The 14,862-nt window shown below is 38.1% G+C and overlaps 1 protein-coding gene across 4 annotated transcripts in view; it reads right to left on the bottom strand.

The window, feature by feature from the left end:
* Positions 1-4,602: 4,602 nt before the first annotated feature.
* Positions 4,603-14,862, bottom strand: part of LOC106529419 (glutamine synthetase) — a 13,351-nt gene continuing 3,091 nt past the window's right edge. For 2 of the 4 annotated variants that reach the window (XM_014024835.1, XM_014024836.1), the window contains 7 exons: positions 13,474-13,657; positions 12,021-12,195; positions 10,306-10,467; positions 10,080-10,226; positions 7,130-7,257; positions 6,839-7,038; positions 4,603-5,273 (listed from right to left, as the gene is read on the bottom strand). In XM_014024835.1, the coding sequence (XP_013880289.1) occupies positions 4,964-5,273; positions 6,839-7,038; positions 7,130-7,257; positions 10,080-10,226; positions 10,306-10,467; positions 12,021-12,195; positions 13,474-13,617 (1,266 nt within the window). In that variant the 5' untranslated portion in view covers positions 13,618-13,657 and the 3' untranslated portion in view covers positions 4,603-4,963. Of the gene's footprint in view, positions 5,274-6,838; positions 7,039-7,129; positions 7,258-10,079; positions 10,227-10,305; positions 10,468-12,020; positions 12,267-13,473; positions 13,658-14,862 lie in introns of all 4 variants that reach the window. The other 2 variants (XM_014024837.1, XM_014024838.1) reach the window with 2 other exon arrangements.

The raw sequence follows: 14,862 nt of genomic DNA on the forward strand, positions 1-14,862 counted from the left end.
ATTTATGAGTTGTATTTTAATTATGTTGACTTTAAGTTGTTTTTAATTAAATGAATGAATAAACTGTAAAATATTTTTTCTTAAACAGGTATAAAAATGATATTGATACGCGTTGCTCTTTTTGTACCTCTCTGCCAGAAACTGCACCGCCTCTTTTGTTATTGTTCATTTACTAAGAATTACTGGAAGGACTTTATCCATTTCATAACAACTCACTTGTATAAAGATCATCAACTGCTTTATGAACACATTATCTGGAGTTTCTTTGCAAATCACGATGAATTTGAAAAAGAAGTTTTTATAATTAACTTACTCTTAATTATTGCAAAGTATTACAGACATAAATGTAAATTCTCAGGTAAAAGACCCATTTTTTCTGTGTTTCTGAAGGACTTTGAGACTTACAAAAGAAATATTAAACACTATACGAACCAAAAGGCTGTTAGGACACTGTCAGCATGGTCACACTGTATGAATAATACCAAATTTTGTAAGCTGTTGTCACTGTTATTGATTTTTTTTAACTTTTTTTAACCCCCTGGTAACCTTTTAATTTTTTCTGGTTTATTGTTCTTCACTTCATTGTTTTTTTTATTAATTATTGCATCAAATGAATGTAATATGAACTATGTACTGTATGGATTTTTTTTGTTGTTGTGAATTGTGTTCAATAAAAAAAGCCTGCCCTGTTTCTTTGTGCTCATAAATCAAAATGTTCAGCTCATTGCATGAAATCTGAACCCTTTTTTTGTATATTTTATAATGTTTTGAAACATGAAACTTAATTTCCAAACATTTTTTACAGAAACATGAAACAGTTTCAGTTCCTTTAAAAACTTTGTTGTTTTTAATGTTTCATAGGCCCTACCTGCTTTTATTGATCCACTTATTCTACTTCTGCTTTGGCTAATTTCAGCTCCTCTTAYGCAACTTTCAGACGGTCTTTTCTTCTTTAGTGTCTCTTTTTATAGCTTTTTGATACATTTTTAAAGCCAGCATTATTGTACTTGTAGCTTTTAGTTACAATTTTGCATCTTTTCTACTTAGCTTTTTGCTACAATTTTAGCCTTTTCAGCTATTAACTGTTGTTTTACTACTTTAAGCATTTAGCCAGTTTATTTTATTTTGTTTTTCTTCATCATTTTGCTACTTTTTACATTTAGTTTGACATTTGCTGCTTTTAGCTTCCAGCTATACTTTTTGTAATTGAGCTTTTAGCTACCATAAACTACCCTTTTGAGTTTAGCTAACATTTGACTGCTTTATGCTACTTTTATGCTGCTTTTTGCTGATGCTGTTAATAATTTTATATTTTAGTTATTGTTTTGCTCTTTTGAACTAGCACTTTACTTTTAGCATTTAGTATTTTGCTGCTTGTAGCATGCATTTTCCTACTTTTAGCTGTTAGAAATGCTACTGCTGTCTTTAAAATCCAGCTAACCCTTTGATAGTTTTTAGTCTTTTGTCAATTAAGCTTTGAACTAGTTTTTGGCTACATTTACCTACACATTTCTGTAATTTTAGCTTCTAGCTACTGTTTATCTGGCCTTTTGCAACTTTTAGCTAGTGTTTTTCTAATTTTCACTACTATTTAATTCAATTTCTAGCAAGTGTTTTGCTATTTTTAGCTTTTAAATTAGCCTATTGCTATCTTTAATGTCTTGTTAGCTTTTGAATAGTTTTAGCTAGTCTTTTGTCACTTTTTAGTTTTAAACTAGTGTGTTTGTCCTTTTCACCAGTATTTTTCTACATTTAGTTTCTGTGTTTTTCTACTTTTAGCTGGTATTTGTCATACTTCAGCTGTCACTGTTTCTCCGTCTTCAGTTTTCTGCTTTTTAAAGGAGAACAGACGGAGTCCTCTCTGTTTTCTGATCGGGCCTTCTAATCATCCTGACGTGTTTCCATGACGACAGACAAACACCGCTGTTGCCAAGCGACCGCCCGTATCCATGGAGATCTGCTCTCCTGTGTCATCCGATCTGGTCCCTCTGCGTTTTCTGTCGTGTGTCAGAAAYCTGCAGCCGGCGTTGCGGTGACGCCGCAGAGCTGCAGGCGAAGCAGGTCTGAAGTGTCAGAAACGCCGCTCAGCGCGCCGTGACCGGATGACCTCATTCACTCATTCATTTCCAGCTGACTCAGCGTATTTATGTGGTTTAATTAAGCTCAAACCTTATGTTCAGTGGATTCTGATTGTTAGGCCCCATCAGTCAGACTGCCAGAACGATTCAACAGCGCCGTCCAGTGTACGTTTAGAGGAAGTGTGTTAACACGACATCAGCAACAGCCTCTGAGGGGTCAAAGGTCATAACTGTCTGAAGAATAATATTCCACAGAGGGAAAGAAAACATTTCAGACAGCTGCCAGTTTACCACACCAAATTCACCCTGAAGGTCAGACTGTGCAATCGAGAAATGAGGTCCCAGTTGGCAGGTCAAAGGTCACGGCTCGTTTGGATGGGTTGCYGGAGAAAGACAGAATGGATGTGATCGAAATTTACCCATAATGCACGGCAGGCGATGAGAGGAGGGTTGATGCAATGAGCTCGTTTTGCTGTCATTAAATCAGTGCAAGATTCAACAAAATGTCTTTTGCTAGCTCAAGCTTTCAATAAATACTATATCACTTTAAGTATTTAGGTYGCATTTTGCTACATTTAGTTTTTAGTAGCTACTTTATTATATTTAGCTTTATTCTAGTTTTTGCTGGTAGCCTTTTTGCTAAGTTTAGCTTTTACAAACTATTCATGTTTTATGAGTTATTCTGTTACTTTTAGCTATTTTCCTAACAGTTTGCTACTTTTTGTTTTAAACTAATCTGTTGCTACATTTAAAACGGTTCTGTTATTTTGATCTTTTAGCTAGCCTTTTGCTAGCTTTAGTTAAAAGCAAGTCTTTTGATACATTTAGCTTTTAGGAACTGTTCTGTCATTTTTAGCCCTTTCCTAGGTTGCTAATTTTAGCTTCAAGCTAGCATTTAGCTTTTCAGTACTCTTTGCTGCTTTTAGCTAGCTTTTTAACTTTTTGGGGGGGGTAGCCTGTCGCTACATTTAGATTTTACTAACTGCTCTGTTACTTTGAGCTTTTAGCTAGCCGATTGCTAGTTTTAATTTTGAGTTAGCCTTTATGTGCATTTAGTTTTTATGAACTGTTCTGTTGCTTTTAGCTTCTAGCAAGGCTTTTGATACTTTTAGCTATCCTACTACTTTTTTTATTAGTTTCTTTTACATTTAGCGAACCTATACGACATGGCGACATGACCTAAGTTGGGAAAGTGTCATCTGAGGGAACCACAATTTAAGTTTACCCATAATGCACAGCAGCAAACCAATTGTCAAGCACAGCGTTGGTTGATGCAATGGGCATGTTTTGCCATCATTAAATCATTCACAAAAACATCAAATTTGTATCATTTTATCTTTATTTCCTTTCAAAAAATGGGATGTAATAATTTACCCTTTATTTTGGAACGCAAACAGCTAGTTGTAGTTTTAAGCTAACCTTTGATACATTTAGCTTTTAGGAACAATTGTTATTTTTAGCCCTTTTGTAGTTTGCTGATTTCATGTTTAAGTTCGTATTTTATTACTATTAGCTTCATTGTACTATTTGCTGCTTTAGCTATCATTTTAAATATGTTTTTGTTTTGTTAGGGAGTCTGTTGCTATATTTAGATTTTATTAACTGATCTAGTGCTTTGAGCTTTTAGCTAGCCATTTGCTAACTAGTTTTAAGCTAGCCTTTTTCTGCATTTAGACCCCAAACCCAAACCAGTGGTTATTCCGTATGTTGCGGGTGTTTCGGAGAAACTGAGACGTTTATTTTCTAAACATGATGTCCCAGTHGCTTTCAAACCCCAAAACACATTACGGCAAAGGCTGGTTKACCCCAAAGATCCGGTGCCCCGGCACAAACAGAGCAATGTTGTATATGCTGTTAAGTGCCAGGAGGACTGCGACCAGTTATACATCGGGGAAACAAAGCAGCCACTGTTCAAAAGAATGTCCCAACACAGACGAGCTACATCTAATGGCCAGAACTCTGCAGTTTTCACTCATTTACAGGCCAGCGGTCACTCTTTCAGAGATGAGGATGTTCTCATTCTTGATAGAGAGGAACGTTGGTTTGAGAGAGGAGTAAAAGAAGCCATTTTTGTGAAGAAAGACCGTCCATCATTAAACAGAGGTGGAGGCCTCCGTTTTCAGTTGTCCCCCTCCTACAGCGCGGCCATTGCCAGTATCACTCCACCCCCTGTTAACAATAAGTGTTAATTAGGTGTCAACGATAGCCATGTGATGTGAGTATCAGTCACATGGAGGCAGTGCTTAAAAGCCTGAATTTTGCCTGAAACTCTCAGACTGAAGAAGTCTCTTGGAGAAGAGACGAAACGTTTCATTAGAGAAGAACCCGTCCAGAAGACCTATACAATTTTTTTCTTTTTGTTTTCTGCATTTAGTTTTTACAAACCGTTCTGTTGCTTTTAGCATCTAGCTAAGCTTTTGGTACTTTTCGCTACCCTGCTACTTATTTTAATTAGCCTGTTTTTTTACATTTAGCTTTAGCTAACCTGTTAACGACATGAGAGCAAACTTTTATCATTTCATTTTTATTTTCTTTCAAAAAAGATGTAATAATTTAAAAATTATTTTGGAACACAAAAACAAACAAACCAACAAACAAAGAAATATTTACTTCCTGGTTTTGCAAAGTTGCATCACTCTAAACTGCTGTCCTTCTGTTCACAGCAGCGCCTCCTGGTCTGTGTGAATCTTTTTATTTTTTACCTTCGTTAAGCTCGCAGACAAAAATCTGCTCACGCTGCTACGTTTTACAAACAAAAATGAAGTCCTGAACCAGACTTGAAAAAGACTCGTTCATCCAAGAATAAAAGACTTAAAACGACAACAGAATTCATTTTGAGGTTTTGAAAAAATAAAACGGAACCATTTGAGCCTCCAAGTAAACTGTTAATTCTTCAAACTGACTTCTTCCGGGTCAAGCAGACACGTCTGCGCGATGGCCTTCGTCACGGCGTACGGGTCGCAGTTGGCCGCTGGTCGGCGGTCCTCGAAGTAGCCCCTCCCATCCTTGCCCACCTCCCGGGGGATGCGGATGCTGGCGCCTCTGTTGGCCACGCCGGCGGAGAAGTCGTCGATGCTGGAGGTTTCGTGGAGGCCCGTCAGGCGCCTCACGTTGTCCTCGCCGCCGCGTGGGTCGTACATGCGGATGTGCTCTTTGTGTTTCTTGCTCAGTCTCTCGATGGCTTTCTCGATGTGCCTGCCGTAAGACGGAAACACCGTTAGCCACGTTAGCTTCGGTTAAACCAAGAAAATCCAGACTTTTATTCTGAAAATAATCTGAAGATTACATAATATCAAATGTTTAGACTGTAAACTGTGTAAGAAGAGTAAAAAAAGCTGTTGCCAGTGCCATGGTAACCACACACCTTTGTCTCTCACTCCCTGACAACAGTTTAATAGGACAGAAAACACAACCAAGAAAATAAGACTCAAACAGAAATGCTGAGCACTTCAGCATTTGCTGAAAAAGCTGAATTGTCAAAGCTTAAAAAGGCAGAAAATTAGCTAAAGCTAAAATGAGAAAAACTTAGCTAAAAAAGGAGCAAAATGCAAAGGTGGCTAAATGCTACATAAATACTTGCCAAAAGGAAAAAAAACACCAACTCAAAGCAACAAAAAGCAAACTAAAAGCTAGAAGTAGCAAAACAAAAGTAAAGCAAAACAGCACCTAAAAAAATTAAATCTAGCAGCAAAAAGTAGCAGAAAACTAGCTAAAAGTAATGAACGGCTAGCTAAAAATGACAAGTAACAAAAGGTTAATTTAGAGCTAATAGCAGCAAACGAGAAAAAGGTTAGCTAACAGCAAAAGGTAGCAAGAGTTCAGATAAAATTAGCAAAAGCCCAGCTGAAAGCTAAAAGTAATGAAACGTGAACCAAAAGCTAAAAGTAGCAAACAGTAAATGTTTCATAAAGTTGGCTAATAGCTAAACGTAACAGCGCTTTAGCGAAAATTAGCAAAATGCTAGCTGTAAAACTAAAAGTAAAAGGCTGTTGCAAAGCTAAAAATAGCTAAACAGCTTTAGAAGTATAAAAAGTTTAGCTAAAACTAGCCAAACGGCAACTAAAAGTATCAAAAACTTAGCTAAACGTAGTAAAAAGGGCACCTGAAAACTAAAGTAACAAAATGCTAACTAAAAGCTAAAAATAATATGAACATAAATGAAGTCAAAAATAGAGCAATAAAGAACCGCCCTCCAACATTTTTGAATAAATTAGAAATATCTTGATATAATTCTATGGGGGAAAATATTTGTAAATAAAGTAAAATATGTTGAAAAGCATGAAACCTGCTAAAAACCAAGAAACACAGCAACTCCCTCCTGATTTAACCAGTCATTTTGATGCGAATGGCTAAAATACACAAGGTATACAAAAGCGGTTAGATTGGAAATTAAAAAAAACTATTGTAAAAGTACAAAGATCATAAAACTTTAATGCAAATGCTGAATTTCAGCATTTCAATAATTGCCATTTTGACATGACGAAAGAATTGTGGGTGTTTAAAGATGAAGACTGAAGAATAACTTTAAGGATTGAGAGCTCTAAAACCTTTTATAAATACATTTAATTCAACACTTCTTCCATTGTACAAATCTCCTAGTTTTTTATTTATTTGTGTATATATTTTCAGCACCCAGAAAGAAATAATATTCTGGATATTCTGAAAATCAAACCACGACAAAATACGAAATAAGCCCACAGGAAAGTAATAAATGTCTTTTATTGGTTAAACATGAACTCCCGTAATAAACATTTACTCACTGGAGTCCTCCTTCCTCCCTCATCTGCTTCGTGCTGATATTTGTGTGGCAGCCGGCACCGTTCCAGTTGCCTTTTATCGGTTTGGGGTCCAGGGTTGCAACTATGCCGAAATCCTCACACACACGATGCAACAGGAAGCGTGCCACCCACAGATGGTCACCCATCTCGATGCCTTCGCAGGGACCCACCTGGAACTCCCACTGAAGTTTGACGATGTGAAAAAACGAGCGCGAACGTGAGAAACAAAAAAACAAAACGGTTTGTTTTCAGCACGTCGTAGTCAAAACTTACCTGAGAGGGCATGACTTCTGCGTTGGTGCCGTAGATTTTAACTCCAGCGTAGAGGCAGGCCTTGTAATGGCACTCCACCACATCACGTCCATACGCGTGGTCTGCTCCCACCCCGCAGTAATAAGGACCTAAATGTGGAGGGAAAACAATACGTTTAGAAAAATGGGTGAATAAAAAAACTTTGACCACTTTAAGCGCCACCTTAACGTCACCGATTTACAGGAAAAAAAAGTAAATTACCAAGCATATGGCAAAGTTCCATGTTAAAAAACAAAGGGAAAAAAATGGACAGCATCAATATCGATGAGCTAACGGCTAAGTTAAATGAAGTGGCTGAAGTGGACTGACTAGTTTCAACCCAGTTTAGTCGCAATAATCTCCAAGTTCATGAAAAAGCTGTTTTATAAGCATTTACATTGTCATTAAGTTTGAATTACATAGTAATACTGGTGACATTTTGATGCCCCTGGTGCTCAAAAATGTTAAATCTAACTGCTTCCATTTGTGTTTAAAAATTGCCAAAAATTTTATGGATATATGTAATATAAACTAATCAAAAAGAAAAAAATTGTATAGGTCTTCTGGACGGGTTCTTCTCTAATGAAACGTTTCGTCTCTCCTCCAAGAGACTTCTTCAGTCTGAGAGTTTCAGGCAAAATTCAGGCTTTTAAGCCCTGCCTCCATGTGACTGATACTCACATCACATGGCTATTGTTGACACCTAATTAACACTTATTGTTAACAGGGGGTGGAGTGATACTGGCAATGGCAGCGCTGTGGGAGGGGGACAACTGAAAACGGAGGCCTCCACCTCTGTTTAATGATGGACGGTCTTTCTTCACAAAAATGTCTTCTTTAACTCCTCTCAAACCAACGTTCCTCTCTATCAAGAATGAGAACATCCTCATCTCTGAAAGAGTGACCGCTGGCCTGTAAATGAGTGAAAACTGCAGAGTTCTGGCCATTAGATGTAGCTCGTCTGTGTTGGGACATTCTTTTGAACAGTGGCTGCTTTGTTTCCCCGATGTATAACTGGTCGCAGTCCTCCTGGCACTTAACAGCATATAAACAGAGCAATGTTGTATATGCTGTTAAGTGCCAGGAGGACTGCGACCAGTTATACATCGGGGAAACAAAGCAGCCACTGTTCAAAAGAATGTCCCAACACAGACGAGCTACATCTAATGGCCAGAACTCTGCAGTTTTCACTCATTTACAGGCCAGCGGTCACTCTTTCAGACATGAGGAGGTTCTCATTCTTGATAGAGAGGAACGTTGGTTTGAGAGAGGAGTAAAAGAAGCCATTTTTGTGAAGAAAGACCGTCCATCATTAAACAGAGGTGGAGGCCTCCGTTTTCAGTTGTCCCCCTCCTACAGTGCTTCTATTGCCAGTATCACTCCACCCCCTGTTATCAATAAGTGTTAATTAGGTGTCAACGATAGCCATGTGATGTGAGTATCAGTCACATGGAGGCAGGGCTTAAAAGCCTGAATTTTGCCTGAAACTCTCAGACTGAAGAAGTCTCTTGGAGGAGAGACGAAACGTTTCATTAGAGAAAAACCCATCCAGAAGACCTATACAATTTTTTTTCTTTTTGATTTTTTACCTGGATTACTGAGATGCATCAGGACAATATAAACTATTATTAATATCCAGACAATCAATATACAGCTTTGCATGAACCGCTATAAAATTTTTATATTTAAGTTGTTTTAAGACATCAGAATTGCCCCTGGTGCTCAAAAATGCTAAAGCTAACCGCTACTGTTTGCGCCTAAACATAGTCACAATAGTTGATAGTATTTACTGTATGTAATACAAACTATTATTAATATACAGGTTATCAAAATATGGTTTTGCATGAACTGCTATAAAATTTCTGAAGTTAAAGTTGTTTCAAGACATTATGAATCTACTTTTAGCAGGCCTTTTAACAAGTAGCCATTAGTTTGTAGTCACAAGTTAACCATATTTTGACAAACTTGTGCTTAAAAAGTTATTTAGATAAAATATAACCTTTCCACAGAAACCTAGTTTAAAAGATCTGAATTATTGCTTCAAACTGATATTTTTCTAGATTCTTTCCACAGCTAGCTGCGCTACAATGCTAAAGCTAGCACTACATAAACCAACAAATGGGGATTTGGTTTAAGCTACATTATTTCAGTTGTTGTCTCTACATTTTTCTAGTTAGACTAAACAGCACAATTTAAACAAAAAATAATAATAAGAGTTTATTTTATTAGATTTTTAAAGTAAATTTATTTTCACTATGATGGAAAATGGTTACATCCTTCAGGCAGTGCTTCACTTTGCGCTCCTAACTAGATACCAGAATAAATGTGAATATAGGTTTTTTAAGTGGTGGGCACAGTTAACCACAAATGCTAGCTTCACTATCTCTTATTATGATAACTAAAAATATTGCTTTGCTAATGCTAAACCCCTAAGCAGAAGCTAACAGCTATGCTATCCACTAGACTGAGTCACTTTAAGTCTTTTGAGCTTAAGACTGGTAGGACTGACGCAAACCTGTTGGTTTTAGCTTGACTTAAAGTTGGCAAAAGCTAATTGGTCCGCTAACGGTTTTCAAAGTTAGTGAAGAAGCTGATCTGCCAAACAAAAACACGTGTTTCACTATTAGCTGCTAGCATATTAGCAAAACTATGCTCAAAACAGTTTTTTTATTTCAAACGTTAGGCAAGACTTGTTTGTATTTTTACTTTTCAAACTTTATTTAAATAGTTAAACCCATTAAGCAGATGGTTAGTTTATGGTTTTAGGTGTGTTAGCATTAATTTGGTGATCTTGACCAGGAAGCTGGAAACCATTGATAGGTTGAAAATGAGTGATGGGCTTCAGATGCTCTTTGTTTGTGAATATAAAATAATTCTTCTACAAAAATCAATGTGATCTGTACTTAAGATGAAGATAAAAGATCAGGTTCACCCTGCGGAGCTGGGAATCCGTTGGTGGGCCAACTGAAAGGACATCCATCTATTCCTAGAAGCGTGTACTCCTGCTCCATCCCAAACCACAAGCTGTGCTCTTTAATCTTCTCCATCACGTCTTTGCAGCTGTTCCGATGGTTCGTTTCTGAAAAAGCAGAAAAGAAGAAACCCATCAGAGGATGTTTACTACTCTGACCTTACTGACAGAGAAAGGACAAGCATACCAGCAGGTAGGCGGTTGTATTTGAGAACCTCACAGAGGACGAGTTTGTTCGGGTCAAGGGTGAACGGGTCTCTGAACATGTGAACTGGAACCAGGTACATGTCGCTGTTGGAGCCTTCAGCCTGGGAGGTGCTGGACCCATCGAAGTTCCACTCGGGGATATCTGACGGTGCAGAAAAAAACCCATCAAATTTACCAAACTGTCGAGGTACGTCTGTAAACCGTCGACCAAACGATGAGTTGTCCTGATGCATCTCAGTAATCCAGGTAAAAAATCAAAAAGAAAAAAATTGTATAGGTCTTCTGGACGGGTTCTTCTCTAATGAAACGTTTCGTCTCTCCTCCAAGAGACTTCTTCAGTCTGAGAGTTTCAGGCAAAATTCAGGCTTTTAAGCCCTGCCTCCATGTGACTGATACTCACATCACATGGCTATCGTTGACACCTAATTAACACTTATTGTTAACAGGGGGTGGAGTGATACTGGCAATAGCCGCGCTGTAGGAGTGGGACAACTGAAAACGGAGGCCTCCACCTCTGTTTAATGATGGACGGTCTTTCTTCACAAAAATGGCTTCTTTTACTCCTCTCTCAAACCAACGTTCCTCCCTATCAAGAATGAGAACATCCTCATCTCTGAAAGAGTGACCGCTGGCCTGTAAATGAGTGAAAACTGCAGAGTTCTGGCCATTAGATGTAGCTCGTCTGTGTTGGGACATTCTTTTGAACAGTGGCTGCTTTGTTTCCCCGATGTATAACTGGTCGCAGTCCTCCTGGCACTTAACAGCATATACAACATTGCTCTGTTTGTGCCGGGGCACCGGATCTTTGGGGTGAACCAGCCTTTGCCGTAATGTGTTTTGGGGTTTGAAAGCCACTGGGACATCATGTTTAGAAAATAAACGTCTCAGTTTCTCCGAAACACCCGCAACATACGGAATAACCACTGGTTTGGGTCTGGGTTTGGGGTCTTCATTTTCACCTGATCCATGCAACCTTCAGGTGAAAATTAAGACCCCAAACCCAGACCCAAACCGTATGTCCGTATGTTTCGGAGAAACTGAGACGTTTATTTTCTAAACATCATGTCCCAGTGGCTTTCAAACCCCAAAACACATTACGGCAAAGGCTGGTTCACCCCAAAGATCCGGTGCCCCGGCACAAACAGAGCAATGTTGTATATGCTGTTAAGTGCCAGGAGGACTGCGACCAGTTATACATCGGGGAAACAAAGCAGCCACTGTTCAAAAGAATGTCCCAACACAGACAAGCTACATCTAATGGCCAGAACTCTGCAGTTTTCACTCATTTACAGGCCAGCGGTCACTCTTTCAGAGATGAGGATGTTCTCATTCTTGATAGAGAGGAACGTTGGTTTGAGAGAGGAGTATAAGAAGCCATTTTTGTGAAGAAAGACCGTCCATCATTAAACAGAGGTGGAGGCCTCCGTTTTCAGTTGTCCCCCTCCTACAGCGCGGCTATTGCCAGCATCACTCCACCCCCTGTTAACAATAAGTGTTAATTAGGTGTCAACTATAGCCATGTGATGTGAGTATCAGTCACATGGAGGCAGGGCTTAAAAGCCTGAATTTTGCCTGAAACTCTCAGACTGAAGAAGTCTCTTGGAGGAGAGACGAAACATTTCATTAGAGAAGAACCCGTCCAGAAGACCTATACAATTTTTTTCTTTTTTTCAAACGATGAGTGTTTTTTGTTACCGTCTATGCTGCGAGGCTCCATGTCCAGAGTCCTGGTCTTGTTGCGGAGCCCCTCTCCGGTGCCGTCGATCCAGATGTAGGTGACCTGGCACTTCTGCCCCTGAGGCAGGCTCATGTACTGCTGGCGCACGGCCTTGTTGAGGCGCGAGCTGACGGACAAGGACGCCATTTTGTCCTAGTGCAATCAGAGCGGGTCAGAGACTTCAGAAACTCCGAAATGTCAGTCTGCTGTCGACGAAAGTTCACCTAACAATTAAATACCAAACCAGTCGGGCGTAAGAATTCAATCAAATAAATCAGTATTAAATATTGCGATATTTAATTTTTCAATACTGCATTGATTTTTAATTGAGGCTTATGGACGTAAGAAGAAATTTGAAAAATAAATCTGATTCAGTGTTCTTCTGATTTAATAAAAATACTGAATTTATTCAGATTTCGTGCTCTTAATACTGACTTTTTATAAATTAGACTCTTGGAGAAAAAATGGCGATATATCGCCTTGCTAACAGTATTGCGATATATCGCGATATTAAATTTTTTGATATTGTATTGATTTTTAATTGAGGCTTAATGGACGTAAGAAGAAATGTGAAAAATAAATCTGATTCAGTGTTCTTCTGATTTAATAAAAATACTGAATTTAATCAGATTTCGTGCTCTTTATAATGCATTTTTATAAATTAGACTTCGGAGAAAAAATGGCAATATATTGCCTTGCTTACAGTATCGGGATATATCGTAAACTATATGTCCTATCACCAAATTCTTGCCAATTTACAGCCCTACAAACTGGTGACATTTTGTTTATAGTCCTGCTCTGTTTACGTCATTCTCTTCATGTTTGTTTTGTCTACATTTATATTTAACTTGTAACGAAAAGCTGAGCCGGAGAAAATGAGCTGTTTAAAAACAGTAATAAAAACTTGTAAATGTCACAAATGGGTACTTATATTTAGCTTTAAACATATCAAGAATATTKCGTTCACTCCAAAGAATTACTCCAAACATCTTTGGAAATAAAATTTTAAAAGGTAATTTAAAATTTGATGTTTTGTTGTTTAAACTAGATTTTGAAAATCTGATTTAATCCACAGAAAAATCAAWGCTGGGAAATGAAAGCAGTATTTCCTTGAAGAAACATATACCAACCTCTGCCTTGAAGTTTTTAATATCTAAGGCGATCTGTTAGCACTCAAAGTATGACAGGGACAAGCCTCAGCTACTACCACACAGAGTTTTTGGACCATATTTGTAAAAATGGTAGYGTTATAGACATTTCTGGTTAGGGCTACTGTAACCTGACCCTTTGCTATGACTGATTAGCATCTTTTATTAATCAGCTCTAGATGTTCCTGAAAGCTTCAATAAATCTGCTGACATGAGACAAATAAAGACATTATTAAAACGTAAAGACAAGTTAAAAAAATTAAAATATAAATATAGGACGTACGGTGAGGCAGGAAGATGCAGTCCAGCTGACAGGTCCCGGTGTGACGAGTCTGAACCGGTTGGAGGTATATAGGCGAGTCGATGACGTCATGGCACTTCTGCAACTCAAGGAGTGGTTTTCAGCTTTTGTTTTCACTTCACACATCGGGTTGTTAGGATGAAGTCTCTACGAGTCAGTTTGTCTACTTTATAGAGCAAAACAAACCATTTGTTCACTTTAGAATAAAGATAAAAACTGAACAGAAAAAGACTTTTAGTCCAATCAGAGCTTGTTCAGCTGTGATAAACCCTCCTGAGAGGCGCTAATGAACCTTCTGGTGACTGACCGCGGTTTGCTGAGCCGAGTTTTTCAGCTCGCTGAACAAAATTCAACAACTCGGACAGAAAAAAAAAAGCTCAGGCTCAGACCTCAAGAGGCAGTAAACAAAAACAAAACAGTGAACCGGTCTGAGTAAAATGCATTAGAGTTCAGTTTTGACATCTGTTCGCAATAACTCATTTTTAACAGCTATTGGACCAAAACGTTGGTGTGGGAGTAGCTGAGAGTCATCCATAAGATTTATTCTGAGCACTAACACACTCTGACACCTCAGGCTGTAGCGTCAGAAGAAAGGCAAATCACTCATCTGGAAATGCTTGTTGTTGTTTTCAAGGCGTTTCAAAACTAGTTTAATGACGCACGGTGAATGTCAGCAGACAGGTCCGACACACTTAGACGCCTTTTTATAAACACGTTAAAAATAACATGACTGTGGAAAGAGTCAAAATGAAAAAAAAAGGTTGAAATTCTTGGAAGAACTAAACAAAGAGTATCTCTGAAACTCTTCACCCAAGAGTGATGATGTGTATTTGTTACCCACTGGACAGATTTTATCCAAACTTCAGCTCATTAACATTTGGAACCAACTCAGATCAAGATGGCTGCTATGAAATGACTGTAATTAGGTCAATGTTTCATAGTGGGTCATTTAAAAAACAGACTTCAAGAGCTCCTCGTTCTACAAGATCTGTGCCTAAAAGTGAAGCATTAACTGTTTAAGTTAAATAATCTGTGAGCAAAAATATTCCAGGAACGACAGAACTTAGTTTAAAGAGCTCACAGGAAAGTAGAGAGTTTAACCTTTGATTCAATTCAGGATGATTTGATTCAGTTCATAACTTTGATTCAACATAACAGATTCAACTCAAGCTCATTTTGATTCAATTCAGAATAACCTTTGATTCAATTCTGCATAACTGACTTAATTCAAGCTAACTTTGATTCAGTTCATGAGAACTTTGATTCAATTCATGAGAACTTTGATTCAGTTCATGAGAACTTTGATTCAGTTCATGAGAACTTTGATTCAGTTCATGAGAACTTTGATTCAGTTCATGAGAACTTTGATTC

Source organism: Austrofundulus limnaeus, unplaced genomic scaffold, assembly GCF_001266775.1.
Source record: "Austrofundulus limnaeus strain Quisiro unplaced genomic scaffold, Austrofundulus_limnaeus-1.0 Scaffold441, whole genome shotgun sequence".
Lineage (NCBI taxonomy): Eukaryota > Metazoa > Chordata > Actinopteri > Cyprinodontiformes > Rivulidae > Austrofundulus > Austrofundulus limnaeus.